General features: G+C 50.9%; 2 protein-coding genes across 4 annotated transcripts; one reads left to right on the forward strand and one right to left on the reverse strand.

Moving 5' to 3' along the window:
- Positions 1-224: 224 nt before the first annotated feature.
- Positions 225-8,453, reverse strand: LOC307229640 (mitoferrin-2-like). 2 transcript variants are annotated; one of them, XM_079999666.1, is made up of 4 exons: positions 7,988-8,453; positions 3,806-4,034; positions 3,382-3,438; positions 225-2,738 (listed from the first exon to the last, which is right to left on the reverse strand). In XM_079999666.1, the coding sequence occupies exons 1-4, from the start codon at positions 8,333-8,335 to the stop codon at positions 2,170-2,172; spliced, it is 1,203 nt and encodes a 400-aa protein (XP_079855792.1). In that variant the 5' UTR covers positions 8,336-8,453; the 3' UTR covers positions 225-2,169. The 2 variants fall into 2 exon arrangements, with proteins under 2 accessions (XP_079855792.1, XP_079855793.1); XM_079999667.1 differs by lacking the exon at positions 7,988-8,453 and adding an exon at positions 7,659-7,800.
- Positions 8,454-13,314: 4,861 nt separating this feature from the next.
- LOC307228977 (ectonucleoside triphosphate diphosphohydrolase 7-like) lies at positions 13,315-24,998 on the forward strand (the record flags this gene model as incomplete). 2 transcript variants are annotated; one of them, XM_079998840.1, is made up of 14 exons in its annotated part: positions 13,315-13,454; positions 13,815-13,906; positions 15,238-15,423; positions 15,848-16,053; positions 17,309-17,459; positions 19,123-19,226; positions 19,684-19,743; positions 20,642-20,790; positions 22,267-22,433; positions 23,287-23,488; positions 23,752-23,871; positions 23,971-24,056; positions 24,366-24,527; positions 24,782-24,998. In XM_079998840.1, exons 2-14 carry the CDS (start codon positions 13,899-13,901, stop codon positions 24,996-24,998), a joined length of 1,818 nt encoding a protein of 605 aa, XP_079854966.1. In that variant the 5' UTR covers positions 13,315-13,454; positions 13,815-13,898. The 2 variants fall into 2 exon arrangements, with proteins under 2 accessions (XP_079854966.1, XP_079854967.1); XM_079998841.1 differs by lacking the exon at positions 19,684-19,743.
- Between the last annotated feature and the right edge of the window lie 854 nt (positions 24,999-25,852).

Here is a 25,852-nt window from a genome sequence, read left to right on the forward strand (position 1 = left end):
TTCCTGCGTGTCCCACCCGCCGCCGTCTGGGCTCCAGCGGCTGGTGTTGCAGGGTTTCCAGGACGCCCCACGGCGGCGCTGTTATCCTCGCTACGCATTCAAACGACCGGCCACAGGAGGAGCGAGCCCCACAGGAGGGCCCCACAGGAGGGCCCCACAGGAGGGCCCCACAGGAGGGCCCCACGGAGCGCTGGCTGATGAAAGCAGAGACGGGGACACAGAGGTAGAAATTTCCTCTGGCGGCGCCAAGAGAAGGCCCTGCTTCTGCGAGGAGCCGCCCGAGTTTATTTACAATTCACAAAGTACAGGCGTTCTCTTTCAGTGTTGTAGCATTGCACATCATCATGGTCATCATCCTCTCTATTGATTTCACTCAGTCAGATTTCAGAAACCAGTCGGACACTGTAGCAGAACTTTCCTTTTCTTGAACCAGCCGTTTAATCAGTTATTAACAACTCTTTTTTTTTTTTTTGCGTTTGTGCGTCTCTTGCAGCCCGGCGTCTAAAAAGAAAAGACTCTGTTGCTTTTTCCCATAGACAAGCAGCTTCTTCGACACGGCCGTTGGGCTTGTCTCTATGAATATAATAAGTACACGTTTAGTACACCGTTCCTGGCTCTATGGCTTAGAATACAAGGTTTGTGTCTACAGGAGGCGCCTCGCTGCAGTACTTGTGCGCTTGATTCCTGGCGGCGGGATGGAGGAATAAATAATGTCAAACGAGACGGGAGGAAGCTCGGCCCCGCCCTCCGGCCGCCGCTTCCCGCTCCGCCGACGTGCCGTCGCACGTTTCTGCAAGTGCTGGAAGCCATGCGCACAGAAACGCCCAAAAAAAACAAAAAACAACAAGCGGAAGAGGGGGGGGCTGGGGGGGTCTGATCGAATCGGGCTTTAAACTTTTCCCAAAGACAAGAAAAGACGTGGATTGAACCTTTTTCAACTCTTGGCCAACCCAGGGAGCAAATACAAAAGTTAAAAGGGATCTATTTGAAAATATATATAAATATATAATTCAACTGTTTGCATTTATACATCGTTTTGGCGTCGCCGCATCCAAAGCCGAGGTCGTCTCCGGCCGCAGACCAACGTCTTTCTCTCCTTCCTTTCCGGGCGCGGCCCTCGGAACCCACGACGCCGCCGTCGTCGGGAGAGCCGTCATGACGACACTCAGCAGAAGGCTTTCACCCGCTGCGGTGCACGGTGGGATACGTCTGTGGTCCTGGTACTTCATCTACACCTGCTGCTTGACGCGCACTGCAGCTCCCGGCGTGGTAAACGCGCGGCTGTGGCGCGCCAGTACGACGCCTGGAGGGGCTGCCGCGGCGCCGTCTGACAGGGGCGGCGCTCGAGTCCTTCTCGACATGACCGGACACAAATCAACTTCATGGCGCATTTCTTTTTTTTGTTTGTTCGTTTCTTTAAAAAGCTTGTGTAACCGAGGGAGTCACGACGCCTTCAGGATCGTCCGACGACTATTATCATTAGTTGTTTTTTTTTCCCTTTTTTTGGGGGGGGATTCCTGATCTTTTGGGGCCGTATCACCTTTGACCCACGACACAAATCTTACAAGGGACCATTGTTACTGAACGTCCTTGTTGAAACAAAGGTCATGTGGCGCCCCCTCGTGGCTCACCACGATAATTGTTTTCCTATTAAGTGCACCACGCATCCCGGGCTGCGCCGCCTGGTTAAACAGCCAGAGGGGCCACGGAGCAGAACCAGGGAGGAGGAGGAGGAGAGGATGAAGGCAGACCTCTGCCAGTGGGGACTTTCGAGTCGGGGCCCCTGGCTTGGATGAGAACAGCCTTGCACACGGATCTTAGTTTCAAGTCCGACCCGGCGTCATCGACGCCGCCCACGAAAAGACGGCGGCTCAGAGCTCTGCAGACAGGACCGGTGCAACGAGGAAACGGGAGGAGGAAGCGAGCGTCTCGGAGCTGATGTTGAAACGTTAACGTGAGAGTAAATAGAAAAAAAACAAACGCCTGAGTACTGAGATAAATATACTTAGATGAAAGAATTTAAATATGTCTTCCCGGCTCAACGCCTCAATTGTGGGGTTTGGCCTTTTCATGGGCGGCGTTGACAGTAAGTGAACAAGCCGCGACGGGACGAAGCCCTCCCCCCCTCCACACCCCGGAGAGACCCGAGACGGGCGCCGACCCCCCCTCTCACTGCTCGCCCGGGCGGAGCCTCCGCTGGCGCTGGCGCTCGGTGATGACGTACTTGAAGAACTCGTAGACCGACCAGCAGATGGCGGTGGACGGCATCTGGTAGATGACACGCGCCTGCACGCCCTTGAAGAAGGCCGCCGGCCCCCCGGCGCGGTACACCGTGCGGAAGGCGTCGCCCAGGCCCGACACGTGGGGGCCCGGCTGCGTGGCGCCCGGGGGGGCCGCCCCGGGACCCTGGCCCGGCACCACGTGCAGCGCCAGCGCCCCCTGCGTGTTGAGCAGCGTCTTGCACACGTCCAGCGGCGTGGTGGCGAAGGCGGCCAGCGCGCCTGCCAGCGCGCCCGACACCACGTGCGAGGACGGGTTGTACTGCCGCTGCGGGTTGAGCCGCTCCTGCAGGTACTCGTAGCTGATGAAGTGCAGCGCCTGGAACGGCACGTTCATGGTGAGCTGCGTGGAGTAGCTGCGGTAGAACGCCGCGGGGCCCTCGCGCCGCAGCACCGAGCCCACGCAGTCCAGCACGCCGCCGTACGGCGAGTTGTACATCTGCATGCGCTGCTTCACCACTGGGGGAGGGGTGGGGGCGAGGAGACGGGGAGAGACAGGGAGGAAGAGGTGGAGAAAGGGGTAGGGTGGGGGCGAGAGAGAAAGAGAGAGAGGAAGACAAGAGGGAGAGAGACGGTATTCCAGTGTTACTTTCTGTTTCAATGTTAAAAAATAATAAAAAAATCTCCAAAACCACCAATGACTGAGCCACATGTCACCACCACATGTCACCACCACATCACTGCATTTCAGTCTATTTAGGAATTTTCGGGGAAACATCGACATCGTCTGTTATTAAAATATCAGATGCAGTTACACCGTCATCCACCAGGGGGCGTCTGGTCGGACGTTCCACCCTGTGACAAGCAGCCCACACAGCAAGATTGAAAACGTAAGATCATTGAAATCAAATGTTAGAAGAGGGAGTGGAGGGGGTGGAGGAAACAAACATTGGTTAAATAATATTATTTTTAAAACCATTTAATAATGATTAGACCACCGGGTCTACCCAGTGGCAAACTAAGAATTACACACTAGCGCTCCAGCTGTCTCAGCGCTGAGAGCGGATTGAGCCCATCCAATAATAGTTCTAAGTCCAGGATGACGGCACGTACTCCGTGTGTGCGCGCGCGTGCGTGACCCGTGTAGGACGACGAGCTTTACCTTCCGCAGGGTTCATGACGGCGTCGTGCAGCACCGTGGCCATGCAGCCGGCGACGCCTGCAGCAGCACAGAGGACGACAGCAACAGAAGAAGAAGAAAAGAGGTTCAGCGCAGGCAGAGCGTCTCACCTCGCCATCCCAAATACGGCCCGACCGAAGCGAGTCAGAGGGCCTGGGACCGGCCCTCAGAACCGGGGCGGCGGAAACGACACCAACAATTTGGTGGGAGACGGCCGAGGCCGGCTCCGTTGCCGTGGAGACAGATCGACTAGTGAAAATATCCAACACGGGGGAGAGCGGCCTCCGCGACTCAAGCCAACCGCCGCCATTTTGAAAAGACGTTCGAATCCTCACCGTGAATCACAGAATTATTGACCATTACTCATTGATTAACCGCCGTCCCCGAAGGGCGACGGCCCTCGTACCGTTGGCGAAGTGGCTGTTGGCTCCCGGGTAGACGGCGTCGCTGAGGGTGAACTTGATCTTCTCGTAGCAGGCAAAGTAGAGGGCGTGTGCCGGCACGGCGCCCGCCGCCATCACGTTGACGCCCCGGATGGGCCGCCACACGCCCTCCGTCCGCACGATCTGCCGCAAGGCGTCCATCACGTTGCGGTAGCGCGCGCCGGGCTCCGGCTGCAGGCTCTGCATGCGCGTCTGGAGGGAGACGAGGGCAACAGTGACGCTTTTCCACGACGGGATCCCAAAATAATAAATAAAATAAAAATAATAATAATAATAATAATAATAAATAAATACATACTTATAATAATAAATAAATAAAATAATAATAATAATAATAATATTAAATTTAAAAAAACATTCAATGAAAGACCCCAAAAACTGACTTTTCACTGATTGTAAAGGAGATAAATAAGCTTTTTGGTCTGAACCTCTACGGACAAATCCAACCGGGAATACTGTGAGAAAAATTCCTGGTTCAGGGTTTTGTGGAGTGGAGTGAGAGGACGTTCAAGGCTTTCCCGTTCTGGAAGAGTTTTCAAAGACTCCCGACTTATCTTTAATGCTCTTCCTCGTGACCTTCATCTGCCGTGCGAAGGTCAGCGTAACACAAAAAGGCCTGGATTCACTTTAACATTTGGACACAGCTGCAAACAAAGCCCGTCACGTCCGGGTGGATGGCTGAACTTTTCCCCCCCGGAAGTGTTTCAAATGTTAGCTGGGGACTCCGTGGCGCTCTGGACCCAAACGGCTCTCGCTCCAAAAGCGCCGCGACCGCCGGGCGGGGACATAAGGAGGAGCGTGCGCATCGCGTTCCTGGCGGTTGGTTTGGGCTCCGGCACGGCGCTCTCATTAAGACACACACCACAAATAAATTAATTAATAAATAAAGACACCAGGTACCCATGTCACGCGGCGTTCCCGCACGTTTTGTTTCCGTGACGCGTTTAACTTTTCCAAGTTTCGTGCTCCGACTCCGTTTGATTTTACCCGGCCGATAAAACACACTCCGAGGATGATAAACACACGAGCTCGACAATATTTTCGAGCGACACCTTGTTTCCTTGTAAAACTCAAACACGAGGTGACGTAAACGCTGCAGATACCGCGCCGAGAGGATCCTGTACGAAAGCACTGGGCGGACTGGAGTGACTCAGCAGGGCTGCTGCCGGTGCCGCGGCGCAATCCCCCCAAAAAAAACCTTTCAGAGCGAGCGACAACAAAAGACTTATCACCCCCCCGCGCCCACTTCCTCCCCGCCGGGTAAAACCCTCACAATAGAAGGTTCACGGAGGGCGGCCTCCGGGCGGCTGACGTGGAAACTTCCCGCTCGCTGCCCGGTAAACGACGGCGGGCGCGACGCGGAATGGAATGGAATGTGCTCGGGCTGCGCCGCGGGGGACAATAATAAAATAAACATTTAAAGGAGCGCGACCGAGCTTCAGCAGAGAGCTAGAGAAACCAGCCTTGTAAACACATTTCGGGCCGTTTTTTTTTTTTGGGGCCTGATTTCCGGACGAAATGTGAAGGGGAACGGGCGGGGGGGAGGTATGTGCCGAGGCGGGCCCCCACCCTCCTCAGGATGGATGTTCAACGTTCGACGCCGACTGAATATATTTGGGACGGTTTACAAAGCGCGTTCGTGTGAACCATATTAGGAAGAGGAAAGGGCAGATTCCCAGCAGCAGCTGGGAGTCACCGGCCCCGAGGAACCTCTCGATGAAAGTGCGTTTCAACTCCCCACTCCCCCTGTTAAAAGACGTGGTCAACACCCTCCGCCACCTTCTGCTCCACCCGCTTGTAATCTGCTCAGTTGGGTCCGCTTGTATGTAAACATGACTGTTTCACCGCCACGACAAGGGCCGCACACACCGAAACATCAGCGACAATTTGGGATGTCTCCTCTTTCTCACCAACCTACAGTGTGTGCTGCCAGACAGCGGCTGTGGGCACAACGTCTCTTTTCTTCCGGATCAGTGGCGATATGAGAACGGGTATTTGACGGGTTAAGAATGTCCGATCAACTCTCTAGTTGCAGAGTAAACTACTTTACTGACCTGACCGGTTTCTCTGAATTAAAAGGGGCCTAAAAATCGAGGCGGAAAACAATAATATACTAGAAAATTATGCCACCCCAGGACTCTTGGCCACCCCCTGTGGATTTTCTAATCAGCAACGACCCAGAGGTCAAGATCCGTGCAATCAGCGGGATCAGCAGCAAAAACATGGCAGGACTTTTTCAACTGGTTATTCTCCAACTCTGAACTGTATTCTGTGTGAAAGACAAAAGCGTGTGCCCTTTTACGGCAGTCACACCAAACGTTCTGCCGTGAAACGCCGCTTTCCCGCCCGACGCGGCGAGCAGGGGCCGAGAGCCTCGAACCAAACCTACTTCAAATTCAAAGTCCGGCATATAACCGGACGCCAAATGGAACCGCAGTGGAGGGAACGCTGCTGCGGACCAAGCAGACGTATGCACTGAGGCAAACCAAAAAATGGTTTGGATGCATGGCATCCAAAAAAACGGCAGAAAACCGGTATTGTGAAAACGGGGAAAAACCCAGAGGTGGAGGAAGTGGCCGTTGAACACCGCTTTGCCACCGGCTCCACCAGCAGCCGCTCTATGGGAAGCCTATGGGACGTCTCCACTTCCTCCTTCAAACATGTTGGTGGCGATGACTAAGGCTCCGACTTCATCACATGACGTCACATCATCTCGAAACTGCGGTCGAACGGGAAGGGTAGGAACTCGGTTTGACGTGGGCGGTCAAATCGAGTAAAAGCGGTTGGTCAAGGGGTTTCGGCGGCGGAGAGGAGGGCCCTCAACTGGGGTCGGGGTTATGTTGTCTTTTTTTTTTTTTTTTTTTTTACGAGGCACTAAAAATGGTTGGAAGGTGCAGCTTCCAGGGCCAGTGTGCTAATGTACTTGAAGTACTCTTGACGCCCAAACCAGGACACCAGGCGTGGGCTCCGGCTTCAAAGGTTTATCTCTGGGACTCGGAGACAGTTTCAAGCTCTACTCCACTCCGTGTTAACAAAACAGCCGATCTGTCAATTCCTTAATAAAAAAAAAAACCCCTCTACGCTCATGGAGCTCCTCGGGCTGGTTTGGAAAGCGCAGGTCGCAAAACCCTGGTCAAACAGCACAGATCCCGCTGACCGCCCGCGCCCCCAAGTCTTATTCCAGCTGCTCCGATGACATTCGACTTATTGTCGTTGCACAGAGTACAAGTACTGACCCAACGCAAGGCGTGTCCCTGCACTACACCGTCCTTGTACCGACGCATCCAGGAGCAGCGGGCTGCCACGTAACGGCGCACGGGGAGCAGTTAGGGGGTTGGGTGTCTTGCTCAAGGACACGTCAGCCGGCTACCAGGAGGAGCCGGGGATCGAACCGGCAACATTCAGATTACTAGACGAGCCGCCGCCGCCGGCACGGCACCCGGTTTCCCGGGGCGGGCTCTCCCGTCCAAGTACCGACCGGGTCCGACCCTTGTTTAGCTTCCGAGATCGGACGCAATCGGGGCGGCTCGGCCGTACTCGACCAGCGCGTCTCCAGCGCCAAACACGGACGGAGCTGATGAAACCATGTGCAACCAACTGGGTTCCGCAAACTGGTCGGTGACTCACACATGGCGGTACTACCGTCGATCCAAACACTCCGCTGCTCAAGGGTCGCGGCGGGTGTAGTCTACAAGTCACGGAGCCAGGTTTCTGCCCGACAACCTGCAATGACGACCGTGCCCACCAGCCGTGCGCTGGCACTCGGCTGCTGTCAGCTGCCGGTGCCTTTCAAATGGCGTCCGTCTGTTCACGCACCGGGTGTTGTTGAGAACGCCAACAGGTTCAAGTCAACTATCTGGCAGTGACACCGCCCGGAGCACCAGCGACCGAGGCGTCGTGCGTGTGGACACGGTGTACGCGGCGACCCATCGGGGCGTCCACACGCCCGTTCCTCCCCGCTGACCCCGGCGAGCATGCTAGGCTAATTTAACTCAATAACAAATCGAGCTCAGGCTCCACTTTGCGGCCTCCGCTCGGGGTTTACGCAACTGCCGCCCCCAGCCCCCGGCCCACCTCGCCCGTCGGCCGGGGGCACGGCGGGCGAGGTGGGCCGGGGCACGGCAGCGCCCGTCTCCCCCGCGTACCTTGACACAGTCGATGGGGTACATGAGGCAGTGCTCCATGATGCCCGCCACGGATCCGGCCAGCATGTGCGTGCTGGTGGCGACTCCGCGCGGGAGTCCCTCGTAGTCCACGTCCGCCTCGATGGCCGAGGGCTCCGCGGACGTCCGATGCGGCCCCGGGGAGAAGCTCGGCTCCCCGGCCGTCCGCGTCGAAAGCCCCCCGACGACGACCGCCGCCACCGCCGGGGTGTCCCGGATCCTGCCGCCCAGCCACCTGATGTCCGCCCCGGCTGCCCCGCCCGTCGCCCCGCCGTCGACTCCCGCTGTCTCCACCGCCATTCCCCGCGACATGAAAGTGCCCACTTCCATCGGAGAGCCCGTCAAGGCTGCTGCGCTGCGGCGGCCCGTGGAGCAGGTGGAGCCGCCTGGACGCTGAGCTCGAAGTCCCGCGACGAGGCGGCGAGACGCGGGTCACTGCCGCCGGACGGAGCGACCGGGGGGCGTGGTGGCGAGGGGCGGGCGGCGGGGGGTGGCCTGTCTGTGACTCGGCCCGGAAGTAGATCTGCGATTGGTCGGCGCGGCTGTCAGTTATTTCCGGACGAGCGAAACGGGAACGCGATTGGTTAATTCCGTCGCGAAATATTTATAATAAAAGGCGGGTAAATGATGTGGGCGTGGCCAGAGAACCGGAGAAGAAAGGGTAAGACCACGTGGCTGCTGCAGCGTCAGTCACGTGGTTTGTGGCGCAGACATGAACTTTATTATTTGTTGTTTCCCAAAGTGGTGGGAGCACAAAACACATGCTATGATAATAATAATAATAATAATAATAATAATCATCATCATCATCATCATCATCATCATCATAATATTAAAATCAATCATCATCATCATCATCATCATCATCATCATATTAAAATCAATAATAATAATAATAATAATAATCATCATCATCATCATCATCATCATCATCATCATCATATTAAAATCAATAATAATAATAATAATAATATTAATGTAAGACAGACCCCGGGTCGCTGTGTGGTCGCTGTGTGGTCGTGTTGGTTTGGTTCTTGAAGCGGGTCTCGGTTGAAGGAAGCAGGACTGGACAATTTTTTTTTTGTTGTTTTTTTTCAATTTGCGGTTCAAAGTTCAGGTCAGAGTCAAACAGTGCCCACTTTCTGGCAACAGACTTGACATTTGCAGACGGAGCGTCCAGGCCGCTCTCTGCTTGTCTGGTAGAATTTGGGGGAGTGAACAACATGATTTCCAATTTTGAATTTGCTGTCATGAGAATTGCTTCGGTGTTTGCTATTATTCTAATGTTACGAAAGTCCAGTGTGTTGTCTTTGGTGAACCAGTACAATCCACTCTTAGTCCCCAAGAAGGAGTTGGGGGGCTGAGAGGAGTGACAGGGATGCACGGCAACGTCTGTTTTCCACCCAGGTATTAAAAACATGAATAAATAAATACATAAATCTGCCGATGAAAGAAATCCTGAAATAAATGAGGCAATAAATTAATGTAAATATAGTTAAATACATAAATCATTTTTATTTTATTTTAAAAGGAACTTAAAAAAAGGTTTTTGATTCATTTCATGGGACTTCTATTTCATAATTCCACATTTATTTATTTCAGGGTACTTTTATTTCATAATGAAAGAAGAAACAATCTTCATTTGTCACACAACACACCACACTACAACACATGTTTGCACACACACACACACACGCACATGCTTTGGATGGTGGCCGGTGAAATGGTTCCTATGCATTTGACCCATCCTGGCTTGTCCTTCCTCCGGGGCCACAGCCAGGAGCAGTGGGCAGCGTACGTAGACACGCCCGGGGACCAGGTGATAAGTGTCCATCGCTGGTCAGACGATGAATGCCACATTTCCATCAGTTTTATGCAAACGAAGGCCGCATGGTTATCTGACAGATTCAACGCCGTGCTGCCACCCCTCGGCAGTTGTCGCTCGGAGCTGGTCCCAAGGCTCCAGCCGATACCTCCTCGGCTGGAGCCAGGGGCAGGTGGAGAGGACCACCACCCGCTTTGCGCTTGACCAGCCGCACCCTGTGCACCACGTCCGGCGGCTGTTCCAGCGCAGTGCCAGGGCCAGCCCCCCGGCTCGGGGGCGAGGCCCTTCTTTCTCTCCGGACAGTAGATCCACACCTGGGTCCCCGGTGCATCCATTAAAGGCTTGCCCGGTCAACCCGCGCGTCCCGCAGCCCTTCACGGAGGTTTGCGGGGGTAGCCCAGGCCGGACTCCCCCGCCGGTTCTCCTCGCTCGCGTCGTTCCCGCTGCTCGCTCACGAGGTTCCCACTGCTGCAACCTGTGGCTGGAAGATGTATTGCAACAACTTCAACAAAGGCTTGCATAAACACAGGAAACTGACAAAATCAGGGAGTTGTGAAGGCGGCCGCACCACACGTCCGGGGACCGCAGCGGACCAGGCCCCAGATAAACCGTTCTCTGAAGCGTCTCAGAGTATTCGGCCGCAGTACTAGTACGCAGAACGCCTTCTCACTATCCACACCTCACGTGAGATTGCCCCGCGGTCGCACCTGTTCTGAATGCAATGTCCCGGGGGTGAGGGTGGTGAGGCAATGCGGGTGACGGAGCACGGCTGGGGACAGGGGATACTCTCCCGTGGAAGCTTCTGGAGGTGCTTGTCCGGGATGAGAACTTAACGAACCTTGGGTTCGTCTCTCGTCGCCAGGTGGGACAGAGCGGTGTGTCGCAAGTCGTCTCCCTTCTCCCCCCACTTGGAAATTCCCAGAGCAAAGAGCAAAGAAGAATGATGAAGGGCCAACCCGGAGCAAGGCAACAAAGATGAAAAGAATGTCTGCTCAGATCTTCTATCGCCGAGCAATAACAAAAGGCTTGCGGGCTGGACCCCTAATAAGACATGGCAAGGCCAGCTGTTTGTGCCTCACAACCTCACCACAGGGGGGCCCCAAGGCTCGGTGCTAGGACCCCTCCTCTTTGCCATATACACCACCTCACTGGGCCCGATCATCCGCTCCCATGGCTTTTCATATCACTGCTATGCGGATGATACTCAACTCTATCTGTCCTTCTCGCCCGACGACCCCACTGTCTCGACGCGGATCTCGGATTGTCTCGCTGACATATCCACATGGATGAAGGATTATCATCTTCAACTTAATCTGGCGAAAACGGAACTGCTGGTCTTCCCGGCCAAGCAAGGTATTTATCACAACATTGATATCAAAATCGACTCTCTATCTCTTGTTCCTACCAAGGCTGCAAGGAATCTTGGTGTCATTATTGATGACCAACTGACATTCTCGGACCATGTTGCCGCCGTCTCCCGGTCCTGCCGCTTCGCACTACTCAACATCCGAAAAGTCAGGCCGTACCTGAGCCAATATGCCACTCAACTGCTGGTACAAACCTTGGTGATGTCCCGTCTCGACTACTGCAACGCCCTCTTAACAGGCTTGAGGCGCAACTGGTGCTCAACCAGCCAAAGAGGGCACATGTCACTCCGCTGCTCATCCAGCTCCACTGGTTACCTGTAGCCGCTTGGTTACCTGTAGCCGCTTGGTTACCTGTAGCCGCTTGGTTACCTGTAGCCGCTTGGTTACCTGCAGCCGCTTGGTTACCTGTAGCCGCTCGCATCAAGTTCAAGTCTCTGATGCTGGCCTACAGAGTGATTGCTGGGAATGCTCCCATCTACTTAAATGCTATTGTAAGAGCACATGTTGCCCCCCGGATGCTGCGCTCGTCAAATGAGCGTCGCCTGGCTCTGCCGGCCGTACAGCCACGGCAATCCAGGCTATTCTCATTGGTAGTTCCACGTTGGTGGAACGAGCTGCCAAAAATGACCAGAGCAGGGAGCTCCCTCTCTGTCTTTAAGAAGCACTTGAAGACCCAGCTCTTCAGTGAGTACCTCCTGTCCTAACCTACAAGTACTTAGCACTACTTAGCAGTATTTATTGTTACACTAATTTCTCTGTCGCAATGTAGCTTGAATGTTATTCTCCCTTGTAAGTCGCTTTGGATAAAAGCGTTTGCTAAATGACTAAATGTAAATGTAAATGTAATAATAATAACAATAATAATAGTAACAAATATGGCGGCAGGCGGAAATACACAGGATCTATTATCGACACCAATTACAAATTTTCGAGTTCCCATGGAACGTAGCATCAGTTCGTGCCGTTGCTCGTCTTTACATCACCAACGAGTTACAATTTTCCGAGTTTCCTCTCGAACGCAGCATCAGCTGATGTAATGACGCCGTGACGCGAGTTTTGCGAGTCCTGGTGACACGCAGAGTTACTCATACTAGGATACACTTGTTGTGTGTTATGACTTTATTCTAAAAGTGAGAGGGTGTCTGCCTACTTCCTGTAGTACACAGAGCCCTTCCTCGCGGTGTCTCGGTGGAAGGAAATCACTCCGTGTGGAAGTTCCCAACATCGCGCTTTTATTCAAACTGATTTAAACACTGCATGTCCCTCACAAACATTTCATAATTTTTTCTTTACTTTTGGGACTAAAATAAAATGGACACGATTCAGAACCTTTGCTCTGGAGCTGCAGGCGACCTCCATGTGTGAGGTGACAATCACAAAATATGTTTTCGACTGTTTTCGACTTCTTCAGTGTGTGTGTTAGGACTTGCTCCAATGGCGCAAAATAAGGAGGGATACGTCATCGGGTTCGATGGAACAGAATGTGCTTATTTACAAAAAGGGCAAAACAGACAAAATATCAAATGAAATTGCCCTCTGGCGTCAAGCAGGTAAGACGATACAATCTCACTCGCAGTTTGTAATCACTACAGACCAATGGAGCAAAAAAAACGGCATATTTCTAACGAATTGGACAGATGTCTCAAAGCTTTTTACTCCACAAACTGAAACTTGAACGACGAGACGTCTGAGACATCCCGGTTCTAACAAGACCTCAACTGTGTCAGTTCCAGAGGTTGTCGTGTTCCAGACACTAACTTAACCAGAAAAATGCAGAGGAGAATAATAATAATAAAAATCCGAGCAATAACAACAGGGATCCATCCCTGCAGGTTGGACCCCTAATAATAATAATAATAATAATAATATTTACGGTAATGTACATTTTTAAAACACTACAGTTGTTAAACACTTAAAGTGAAAGATAATGGACCCCTAATAATAATAATAATAATAATAATAATAATAATAATAATAATAATAATAATAATAATAATAATAATAATAATAATAATAATAATAAACAGAACAGTAACTTCCGTGGGACTTGAACGTACCACGTGGCTCCGCGTGGGTTAACCGGAAATACGTCACGCAGTAGGTTTTAAAGGCTCCGGTCCCGGTCGTCCGCTCGGCTTCTGAAACAGAATTGTTATTATTTTTTTACAACGAACATAGAAAACAAAACGAAACGGTTCTTCTGGAGAAAATCGAGTTCTCGCTCAACAACACCGCTGTCATGGCAGCAGGATACCAGGTGAGGAAAGCGCTTGAGTCTGTCTGAGTAACAATGACAAGTCTTGGATGCTGACAATGGTGGATCACTACGGAAGCCGATTGGACCTGGATGTTCGTAATTTGCTTGTTGTACACACGCTACACGTGATTGTTTTGACTGTTTTCTCTCGTGGTTGCTGTCCATTACATATTCTATCTAATGTCTTGGTTTGAGGAGGCTGACACGACCCGGGCCACCGCCAGCGTCGTGCTTATGTAACGAGTAGAGATATGCCAGCTGCTGCTCTTAGTAAATAACCCAGAACAGAGTGGGACAGGTCGAGCTGGTTGGTCACGTTAAAATGAGCGTCAGTGTTCTTTCTCTCCCTCTATTCTCCAGATAGAAAACACGGATAAATGATCTGATCCAGGCTGCTGCAACATGAGGTGACAGCCGTGGGGCTCGTATTGCCAACTTGGACATATGGCAAGGTAATGGTGCACCATTTTGTGTTTATGCTTGTGTGATCTGTTCTAGTGGCGCTTGGGGAAACAGTTTAGAAGCAGATGGGGAGAGGTGGGTTACACTTCATGTTTCTCGTGGGGAGAGGTGGGTTACACTTCATGTTTTTCGTGGGGAGAGGTGGGTTACACTTCATGTTTCTCGTGGGGAGAGGTGGGTTACACTTCATGTTTTTCGTGGGGAGAGGTGGGTTACACTTCATGTTTTTCGTGGGGAGAGGTGGGTTACACTTCATGTTTCTCGTGGGGAGAGGTGGGTTACACTTCATGTTTCTCGTGGGGAGAGGTGGGTTACACTTCATGTTTCTCGTGGGGAGAGGTGGGTTACACTTCATGTTTTTCGTGGGGAGAGGTGGGTTACACTTCATGTTTTTCGTGGGGAGAGGTGGGTTACACTTCATGTTTCTCGTGGGGAGAGGTGGGTTACACTTCATGTTTCTCGTGGGGAGAGGTGGGTTACACTTCATGTTTCTCGTGGGGAGAGGTGGGTTACACTTCATGCTTCTCGTGGGGAGAGGTGGGTTACACTTCATGTTTCTCGTGGGGGGAGGTGGGTTACACTTCATGTTTCTCGTGGGGAGAGGTGGGTTACACTTCATGTTTCTCGTGGGGAGAGGTGGGTTACACTTCATGTTTCTCGTGGGGAGAGGTGGGTTACACTTCATGTTTCTCGTGGGGAGAGGTGGGTTACACTTCATGTTTTTTGTGGGGAGAGGTGGGTTACACTTCATGTTTTTTGTGGGGAGAGGTGGGTTACACTTCATGTTTTTTGTGGGGAGAGGTGGGTTACACTTCATGTTTTTTGTGGGGAGAGGTGGGTTACACTTAATGTTTTTTGTGGGGAGAGGTGGGTTACACTTCATGTTTCTCATGGGGAGAGGTGGGTTACACTTCATGTTTCTCGTGAGGAGAGGTGGGTTACACTTCATGTTTCTCGTGAGGAGAGGTGGGTTACCGAATGATTTATGAAAGCAATGGAATGATGAGTCACAGCCAATAAATAAACATTGTGTTAATGATAATTACATCCCTGAAGACGATCGGTTATTGAAACTGCGACAAGTGACACGTATCCTTTGAAAGCCTTGAGGTGCTGGGAAATCTTTGAATATGCAGATTTAAGTGTTGAAAGGAATGAACAAACCCTGAATATGTCAAACCACACCCCAAAACCTTTAGGTTCATCTTCTTATGCTCATTAATTTATATGACAGAATTCTGACGACATCTTAATTTCCCGGGCACGATTTGATGGAATCGCCCGGTGATCACGTCTACGTCTCCCTGTCTCTCTGCTCCAGGATCAGCTTGTCCTGCCTGCCAGCATCATGGTACTGCAGCGTGTCGCTGCTGTCTCTGGGCTGCGTGCCCCGCCAGAGGCTCCTCCTCCTGCTGCTGCTGCTCACCTGCATGCCGCTGCTGCTGCTGGGGACGTACCAGAGCCAGCTGTGGGGCTCCCAGCAGCACGCCCGGGCCAGGGTCAACAAGTGAGTGTGAAAGGGCGAGGGAAAAACATGTGCATGTGATCTGAGAACAGGTGGGTGAGTCCCAGCGTTTTTAAATGTTATGATATGTGGATCGCATACGAAATGCATTTGACCTCTACTATGCCAGTATGAAAGAAATTGAATAGTGTTTTTCTAAGTATTGATTAAATTGAATAGTTCTGCCTCGAGATGCACCAGCGTATTACATACTTTAGCCAACCACTTCCATTTCCTTTTTTGAGTCTCAGGATTAGGTACGCTCACCCTGTTGTAAAAACTGCACTACAGCACCTTCTTCTCTCCTTGGCTTCCTAAATATATCCTTGGCATCTCCTCCATAGTGCATCCAAATATGCTCCATGTGGTTGTGAACCCTATCATTCTGTTTTCGTTGAGTCTCTTACTCGTTGACTGAACCGTGCAGGTACCTGTCCATGGTTGAGTCGATGGAGGCCACGGACGTGCTCGATCCAGCCCTGAACTACGGCATCGTGGTGGACTGCGGCAGCAGCGGCTCCCGTGTCTTTGTGTACTACTGGCCGCCCCACAATGGAAACCCCCACACGCTGCTGGACATCAGGCAGATGAAGGACCGCGACCGCAAGCCCGTGGTCAAGAAGATCAAACCTGGTACGTGTTGAGATGATCGAATAAAATGATGTCATAGAATGTGTGAAGAAACAACAAAATTCACTTAATTTGTCAATTTGTTGTACTGTGGGCAATCTGAAAAGTTGTTTTATTCACCATTTTAAATGACTGAATGGACTCCACTGTTCTATTACAGTGGGAGTATGATGAATGAATATGATATTTCCTTATTGAACAATAGCACAACATTTTCATTTTCAGTCACTAACAATTAGTCAATTGGTCATTGAACGCAGATGTTTGTGGTTGTTCAAACAGAAGAAGAGGAGCTGAATCTCTTTTGAGTGACTTGGGTACAGAACGGATGGATGGAAGGACGATGGATGGAAGGATGGATGGATGGAAGGATGGATGGATGGGTGGAAGGATGGATGGAAGAACGGATGGATGGATGGAAGGACGGGTGGATGGATGATGCATGGATGGATAGAAGCTGAATGATGAATGTCGCTCATCCAGCACAAAACCAGAGCAGATTCCTTAACCGGGCCCGTTCGGAGGGCACGCTTCAGTACAGACACCTTCTTCTTCTTCTTTCGTATATCATCAGATGGCCAACTCAGTGTCATATAGCCACGCCCTCGTCTCCAGTCCTAGGTCAAAAAGGCCAGCTTCTGAGGGTGGGCTGTATAGGGGGCAGCTGGTGATTATGTGCTCGGCAGTCTGTTCAGGTTCGCCACACTCGCATGACGCACTGTCGGATAGGCCCCACTTAAAGACACAGACACAGACACCTTGACTTGTGTGTTGTTTTCCAGAATGATTCCCTGTTTTTTTCGATATATGGAAAGATGAGATGGACACAAAAAACAAAAGATCCTTTTAGCGGCATCGTCATCATGTTTAAACTCATACAGGGCTGAGTGAACGGCTTGCAGACATGTTAGACAACAGTTTCAAAAGAAGACGTTCGACCTCCTGCCTATTGACCTGTGTACTTGTTTACTGCGACTCCGTTCAGATCAGAGACGCAGCCGCATCAAGCTCCTTCCACTCACAACCTTGTGGCTCCGTTGGAGTTTCCTGAATGGAGGAACCATTTCTTTGAAATCCGTTTGACCGTTGAATTGTTTGCTTACCCATGTGTAGGCAAATTAATAATATCACACAATAAGTATCCATCATGTTTGGAACGTGTGTGCGCGTGTGTGTGCTTGTGTGTGCGTGTGTGTGCGTGTGTGTGTGTGTGTGTGCGCGTGTGTGTGTCCTTCCCTCCGTCCGTCCGTCCTCCCAGGTATCTCCACCCTGGCCCAGACCCCGGAGCAGGCCAGCGACTACCTCCACCCTCTGCTGAGATTTGCTGCCGCGCACGTCCCCGTCTCCAAGCACAAGGAGACGCCGCTCTACATCCTGTGCACGGCCGGCATGAGGCTGCTGCCCGACAGGTGCGTGCAGAGAGCCACGCGGGGCCTGGGGGTTTCGTTGCGATTTCCGGTTTGAAGCGCAGAGCTGGTGACCTGTTGGAATGGAAACGCTCACGCCGCTCATTGTTTTTGTGGGGTTTTATTTGCGGTTGTTTTGCTATTCAATGTCTATGGGGCGGGTTTTGCGGACAGAGATTAGGCCTAACCCCAGACGAAATCACACTGGTAATCCGGACTCATTGTAATGGCCTTTCTCAGTCATGGTTCAAAATTGTCTCAGACTTGCCCCAAAATCTGGTTTCCAGAAAGAAGATTGGAGCTAAACTAGGTCAAAATGGATCTTAAATTAAATCTTTGGATGAATGGGCGTGGCCTCCGGGTGGACCGGGTTGATTTGGACTAAGAGACCAGACAGAAGGAGCCGACTCATCCTCATCGCTCTGGTCGAGGACTTCCCAGTCTGGAAGTGATTCATCTTAAATGAAGCAACATTTTTAAATTCTGCATTCTGTGACACGATGCTACTTTTTTTTTTTTTCCCTTTTAAAACAACAGCTTCAAAATCATGGTGACGGAGCACTAACTTATAATACGGAGAAACCACAGGAAAAGTGCGTTACGCTTTACTTGCTTTACTTTACGCTTCCTTGATGTTTGGCTCCGGTATTTACAGTTTTTTGCGGGTTTTTTTTGCCTGGTGATATTCATATAAAAAAAACCCCATGAGACGGTCCAGTGGTGCGCCCGGCGCCCGCACCCCGCCCTTTCTCTTTCTCGTTCTAGTTCTCTGTCTCTGTCTCTGTCTCTCTCTTTCGCTTTCTCTGTCTCTGTCTCTCTTTTTTCTTTCTCTTTCTCTGTCTCTCTCTTTCTCCGTCTCCCTTTCTCTCTCTCTCTTTCTCTCTCTCTCTCATTTTTGTCCCTCTCTCTCTCTGTTGATCGAATCTTGATTGATTTTAACTTTCACAGACTGATGAAGAGTCTGGACGTCTTCATCAAGCTGTGGTGCTTTAATGACGTCATCTGTTCGCTGGTGGAGGACGACCTGTGCTTCCAGTCTGTTTTTAACGTGTAGGACTCTGTTAGTGAACCAAGTGTGTTTTTTTTTAAATGTCTGCAACTGTGAAGTGGAGAAAATGTTAAAATAAAGATGTTTTAAAAATCAAATCTCTCTTTCTCCATCTCTGTCTCTCTTTCTCTTTCTCTTTCTCTGTCTCTATCTCTCTCGTTCTGTCTCTCTCTCTCTCTCTCGTTCTCTCTCTTTCTCTTTCTCTGTCTCTCTCTCGTTCTCTGTCTCTCTCTTTCTTTCTCTTTCTCTTTCTCTGTCTCTCTCGTTCTGTCTCTCTCTTTCTCTTTGTGTCTCTCTCTCGTTCTCTGTCTCTCTCTTTCTCTTTCTCTGTCTCTCTCTCTCGTTCTGTCTCTCTCTTTCTCTTTCTCTGTCTCTCTTTCTCTTTCTCTTTCTCTGTCTCTCTCTTTCTCTTTCTCTGTCTCTCTCTCATTCTCTGTCTCTTTCTCTTTCTCTTTTTCTCTCTCTCTCGTTCTCTGTCTCTCTCTTTCTCTGTCTCTCTCTCTCTCTCTCGTTCTCTCTCTTTCTCTTTCTCTTTCTCTGTCTCTCTCTCGTTCTCTGTCTCTCTCTTTCTCTTTCTCTTTCTCTCTCTCTCTCGTTCTGTCTCTGTCCTGCCTGCAGCCAGCAAACCGCCATCTTGGAAGACCTGATCACCGACGTTCCTTTGGAGTTTGACTTCCTGTTCTCTCACTCCCACGCAGAGGTCATCTCTGGGAAACAGGAAGGTGGGTGAAGTGCAAGCAGACCGTTTGACTTATTGACATGCATTCCATTTGAACCCATTACAGATATCTAACACGCATCCATGTGCATTAAAAGTAATGTTCCTGAATATTAAAGGCTTGTTTTATTAAACAGCATTCCAGTGCCTGGTATGTGATTTTTGTGATGACGTTCTCTGATACAACCCTCTGTGTAACCGGCCGATACCAGCACAGAGAATCGATGCATCTGCACATCTATATATTATATTAGTGGTTTGGAATGAAAGCCTACAGTTGAAGTGTGTGTGTGTGTGTGTGTGTGTGTGTGTGTGTGTGTGTGTGTGTGTGTGTGTGTGTGTGTGTGTGTGTGTGTGTGTGTGTGTGTGTGTGTGTGTGTGTGTGTGTGTGTGCGCGCGCGCGCGCGCGGGGTGCTGTGCTTGGTGTGGTGCTTGGTGTGTTGTGGTGTGGTGTGTTGTAGGAGTCTACGCCTGGATTGGCATTAACTTTGTCCTGGGCCGCTTCGACCACGCTGACCAGGGTGAGTGTCAGATTTGAAGGTCCAAAGCAGCGGTTCTCAACTGGCAGGTCCTGTTCCTAAAACTGGGTTACGTGTCCATTTTGAGTGGAGGTGTGCCTACGTCAGCTCCTCCGAAGATGTAAATGTACACCGTGCATTTTAGCTTCATGACGTACAACATCTTCTGGAAAACTTTGGCCTACACACGTTTATTTGCTTGGTACAAACAAGCACAGGATCAAACAATAAAAAGAGAAATAATCTTTCATAGATTTAATGGGATAAAAACCGAAAAGTTGCTGTGACACAATTAGTGGCACCATTTTAAAACAAAAAAAAATCACTGGTGAGTGTTTGTACAACCAGAAGCTGTTAAATGTTCATTTATTTCCGAATATATTGTACATAAAAAGTAAGGGTGAAGTGTACTCAATTTCCGATGCCGTGCTTTTATTTTGAAAGACTTTTCAAGGTCACGACTGCTTGTCATGACCTTGTGTGACACATCAAAATGAAATGACTTCAGTGACATGGTTGAGATGTGATACATTTATAATTATAATTACAATGATAATTGTTAAGAACAAATGTGGAGCCGGAGCCAGAGCAGTTGAGAGCCGCTGTTCCAAAATGGGACCACGTCAGAGCATATGAATCATGGTCATTTTAAAGATAATTACTGGATCCTTCCAACACTTCTACATTTATAATACTGTACATCACGCTGTGTGTGAGACAACCACACGGTAGTTTGTATTTTCTGTTTTATCTTGAACCCTGAGTGATGGAAGACATTTGATACTGATTTGATGAGACAAATTTGACTTGATGTGAAATATGTGGGTGGTGGCTAGAGGAGCTGAACAGGGGATGTCAGGCTAAGGACAAACTCCGTATTTCCCGCCGCCTTTCTCTCAAGATAACGCCACGGTGGAGGTCACCACGGGGTCACAGAACCAGCGGCCAATCAGCCGGAGGCGCACGGTGGGCATCATGGACATGGGCGGAGCCTCGCTGCAGATCGCCTACGAGGTTCCGAGCGTCGTCACCTTCATCTCGCCGCAAGAGGTGAGGGAGATGGGGTAATCACGGTCGCCACGGCAACCCTGGTCGCCACGGTCACCATGGTAACCACACCCATGGTAACAGCCCCGGGGGCCCCACTCACTGCTCGTCACGGGGGGGCGCTTTGTGAGATCAACCGACGTCATTTAAGTCCGAGATTCGTCTCGGAACTGATTCACACCCAAGGACTCGCCCCTGGACCGCATTGCCTTTGCTACGCGTAGACGGACAACCTGAGAAGATGCTGCGTTTAATGGAAACTCGGAAAACTGTAACTCGTGCTGCGTTTCACGAAACCTGGAAAAACTACAGACAGTCACAGAAGACGTTTTCGCAACGCAGGAAGTTCTGAAAACCTTTGGAGGAAGCGTCTCTTTCTTTTGTGCCCGCGCTGCTTGATCCCGCAAGGATGGTGATCAGGGATGTAACAGCATACCGTTTTAAGGTTCACCATGGTTGCACAGTTCTGAACCGTAAACCTTTCCCTGTAATACAGTGCACACGGCATAAATTTATGTTGCAAAATTGAAGATGTGAACTTTAATTCACCTCAACCTGAAGTTGCCGCTGCGCGGTAGCAGACGGCAAATGTGCTTATCCATTCAAGGAATCATTTCACCAAACGCCGCGTTCCGCCAGAACTGCTTGAGCCAGTATCTTACGCCCCTTGGATGACGTAATTTGCGTGCACATTGGAGCGAGTGCGAGCAAAGATGACAGAACGCGCCGCTTGATGGAGTCACTCATGGGATGGATGAGTACAACATTTGTCTGTCTGCAACAGAAAGTGAATTGAATTAAAATTGACACTATACAGGGTTAAGATGCCACTTCGTCGTTTCCCGACGTTCATATTCGGGCGCGGCGCCAGATTGACAGCCATGACAAAACCGGGTCAAAATTGGGCTGAATTTGTGTCGTCTGATCCTTACGGAAACTTGGAAAACTGTAAAAAGTACCCGACACAACTAAACTAAACTAACCCTAACCCCGTATAATGCTAGATTTAACATTATTATTATTACTACTACTATTATTATTATCATTATTGTTTCCTTATATGAGCTTTTTTTAACATGAGCTGCATAATCTTCTTGTATAGCAAAGAAGAAATTGAAGCTTAATAAACCCAACATCTTCCAGGTCCTTGAGGTGTTTTTTTTTTTTTTTTTCAATTGATTAAAAAAAAATAATAATAAAAGATCTCCAGAAATGGAATCGCTGTGGAATACCTTGAAAATATCCCCTTTTATGCTGAAGTGCTTGAAAAGTCCTTGAAAAAAACAGGATCATTGAAAACCTCTGAAATCGCTCCCGGTTTTGTTATTCGAATTGTAACGTAATAAATATTTCCAAAATGCCACGGAAACGATCCCATTGAAAATGTATATTTATTTGGGGCAAAAGTCCTTGGAAAAAAAAACAAAAAAAAACCTGTGCTTAATAAGTATTTAAAAGTCCTTGAATTGAATTCTGCAGGAGGAGGCGGGGAAGAGCCTCCTGGCCGAGTTCAACCTGGGCTGCGACGTGGAGCACACGCAGCACGTCTACCGCGTCTACGTCACCACCTTCCTGGGCTTCGGCGGGAACATGGCGCGCCAGCGCTACGACGACCAGCTGTTCAACAGCACGCTGGCAGGAAACAGGTACGCACACAACCAGGACCGAAACGCTCATGGCCTGGTGAGGATCACCACAGTGAACACGTGATGTCAAGCGGTTGCTCCAAACAGTCTGGATATTAGATGGACAGACAGTGGTGTCATAGCAACTACCACCAAAACAACGGCCATAATAATAAAGTACGACCGATAAAAATAGACTGAAATAGCAATAAAACAGTAAAAAGAAACCTCAAGGTGAACAATAGCACGAGATGGAAAAGCGTTTTGTCCTGTTCATAAGGGCATGTTTCAGTCACGGTGTTGTTGTGGAGGCGCTGTTTTCGGGGGCCCGGGGCCACGAGATGAGAGGGGGCGGGGGCGGCCGGAGACAGGCACAGCACCGTCTGGCGTGTGTCTTATTCAAAAGTCCAACAAACTAGGCCCCTGGGGCCAAAAGGGCAAAGAAAAGGCTCGCTGGCAGAACGGCAGAGGGGCCCTCCGGGGTTCAGGGCTCGGGTCCCGCTCGACCACGCCCCCTTGGTCGGCCGCAGTTCGCTGGACTGTCCACGTTCCTCCACCTCCATGCCAGTTCTGCTGATGCTCCGTGTTTCCAGAAGCTTCCTTCTCAGTCTGATGAGTCGAAGCCTTTTCCCTCCGCTGCCTTTCATTACTTTCCCAAACTCAAGAATAAAAGGAAAATACAGGTACGTTGTTCTCCAAACTCCTTTGTCGACATACTATAATACCTTCCTAACCCTGGTTCTGAGCTCCGCCTTCATTAGACCCCCAGTCATCCCCCTCCTTCATCCCCCGGCCGCCGTACAACGTGCCCTCTGATTGGACGATGACCCGCCCTCCCTCACCACTTCCCGCGTCCTGCCTTGTCGCCGTGCAGGTTGCTGGGCGCCCAGCTGGGGCTGAGCGAGGACAGCCCGGTGCTGGACCCGTGTCTCCCCAGCGGCCTGGCGGACACGCTGGTCCGGGGCGGTCGGGCGCTGCACCTGCGGGGCCAGGGCTCCTGGGGCCGCTGTCAGGAGGCCGTGCGGCCCTTCCTGGGCTTGCACAACGGGACCATGTCCCCCCGGGGGGTCTACCAGGTACCAAGCGAGCACCCAACCCCCACTCCCTTCCCGCCCGGGTGTGGCCCAGGCTCATAAATTATGAAGCAAGTTCAGTCGAATAAATTGTGTTATGTGCAGCTGATCTTTGAGAATCACTTCCTGTATTTAAAACACCGTGTGCATGTGGCGTCAACGCTGCGGCCATCTTTAGAAGGAATCCAAAGTCAGTTGAAATGAACGCATTCGATTAAATGTTGACGACAACAGGAAAGCCGGCGCTCATTGTGTTTTGGTCGCAGGCGCCGATTGACTTCAGCAACAGCGAGTTCTACGGCTTCTCCGAGTTCTACTACTGCATGGAGGACGTCCTGCGCATGGGGGGCCAGTACGACAGCTACAAGTACTCCCACGCCGCCACGGTAACGGCACACGCCCCCATGAAACCGCGGTGGCGGCGCGTTTAAACCGGCGTCGTTCTGACTGCAACCGGGTTTGTGTTTTGTTGTTTTGTTTTCCAGGAATACTGCGCCACCAAGTGGTCGACGCTGAAGCAGCGGCTGGAGGGGAAGCTGTTCTCCCAGCAGGCTGACATCAACAGGCTCAAGTTAGATTTTCCTCTCATCATTCATATTTTGTTGATTACGTTTTTTTCTTAAAATTTTTTTTTTTGTATCGAAAAACGTCAAAATGTCTGGAATAAGACGACGTCCCAACAGAAATCCGCGAGCTCTGTTGGTCGTGCACGGGATCTGGAAAACGTGATCGCAGCCCCGATCGACAGCATCAGATTGCATTACTCTAAATTCATTCGACACTGCAACCAAAAAAATAAAACCCCCCGAAAAGGTCATCACGCGCGTCTGCCCTTTTTCAATCCTGAAATGGCTTCCGTCCGGCTCCCCCCTCCCTCCAGGTACCAGTGCTTCAAGTCGGCCTGGATGTACGAGGTCCTTCACTCCGGCTTCCGCTTCCCCCGCGGCTACCTGAGCCTGAGGACGGCCCAGCTGGTCTACGACAAGGAGGTGCAGTGGACACTGGGAGCCATCCTCTTCAAGACACGCTTCCTACCCCTCAGGTCAGAGCAGCAGCCACAGCACACCACGATGTGAGGGTGGATGATGGATGAAAAGATGGAGGACGGATGGATGAAAAGATGGATGGATGGATGGATGGGTGGGTGGGTGAAAAGATGAATGGATGGATGATGAATGGACCACCTCCAAGCAACCAATGAACAGCGAGACGCTGGTCATGAGCGGCAGCGCTGATGGAGGCGGCCGCGCCCTGACCTCCCCCTCCTGACCTCCCCCTCCCTCGCTACGACTCCAGGGACCTGCAGCAGGAGAGCTTCCGGCAGAGCCACCCCAGCTGGCTGCGCTCCACCTTCCTCTACAACCACCACCTGCTGTCGCTCTGCATCCTGGTGGTGCTGCTCGCCATCCTGCTCTACATCCTGCGGCTGCGGAGGATCCACCGGCGCGAGCAGCGGCAGGCCGAGGCCCTGGAGCTGCTCTGGGCCGAGGAGGGGGAGGCGCTCCTGGCCTGAGGGAGGGGGCGTCCGGGGGGCTCCTGAGGGCTCCTGGGTCCACGTTTTTTGGGGGGGCCCCAGAGGGACAGACGGACCCCGACGCGGCCCGACCCGCGGCGCTTGCTCTTCCACATTCCCGGTGACGGCGGTCGCTGTGTCGGTGCCGGCGGAGCGGTGTTCCTATCCAGGATTGAAACGTGGTTATAAGAGGAACCTTGAGGCGAGCGCTCCACCTCCACCTCCACCCGATGGCTGCACCAGGTTACATCTCAGTGGGACGACGAGTGAATTTAAAGTAAATAATAATAATAATAATAATAATAATAGTTAAGGTGGAGATGGAGTTGGATGAACTGTGGAGGGATTGTTCCCGCACGCCTGGAGCCTCCAGGGGGAACCTGGAAACGAGCCTCAAAACCTGCTGTCGGAGCCTGGAGGGTTTTTATCCACTAATTATTTTTTCCGTGACAATTTTTTATTTGAATTTTTTAATTAATTTGAAACTACCAGATTTAAAAAGCCCTCGTGGGGGAGGGAAGCAACGTGACGCATCATCAAGGCGCTCGTTTTGAACTGTGTTGTGATGTCATCTGCTGTATAAAAGCTGTAGCGTTCCAGGACCAAGTTTAATTACTGTTACAGTGGTACCTCCACTGAGGACTGTACCTGCTTCTATAGGAACGGTCGTATGTTAACACAGTCGTATGTCCAAGCAATTTTTCCCAAATAAATGATGAAATCGTGAAGGTGAAAATAAACAAAACACACAAACACAGTAAATATGAAACAAATATGGATAAGCTACCAACTACACGCACACACCATGTAGGTCACCTGCTGACTGACTGCTGACTGACTGCTGACTGGCTGCT

Source organism: Zeus faber, assembly GCF_960531495.2.
Source record: "Zeus faber genome assembly, chromosome: 4".
Lineage (NCBI taxonomy): Eukaryota > Metazoa > Chordata > Actinopteri > Zeiformes > Zeidae > Zeus > Zeus faber.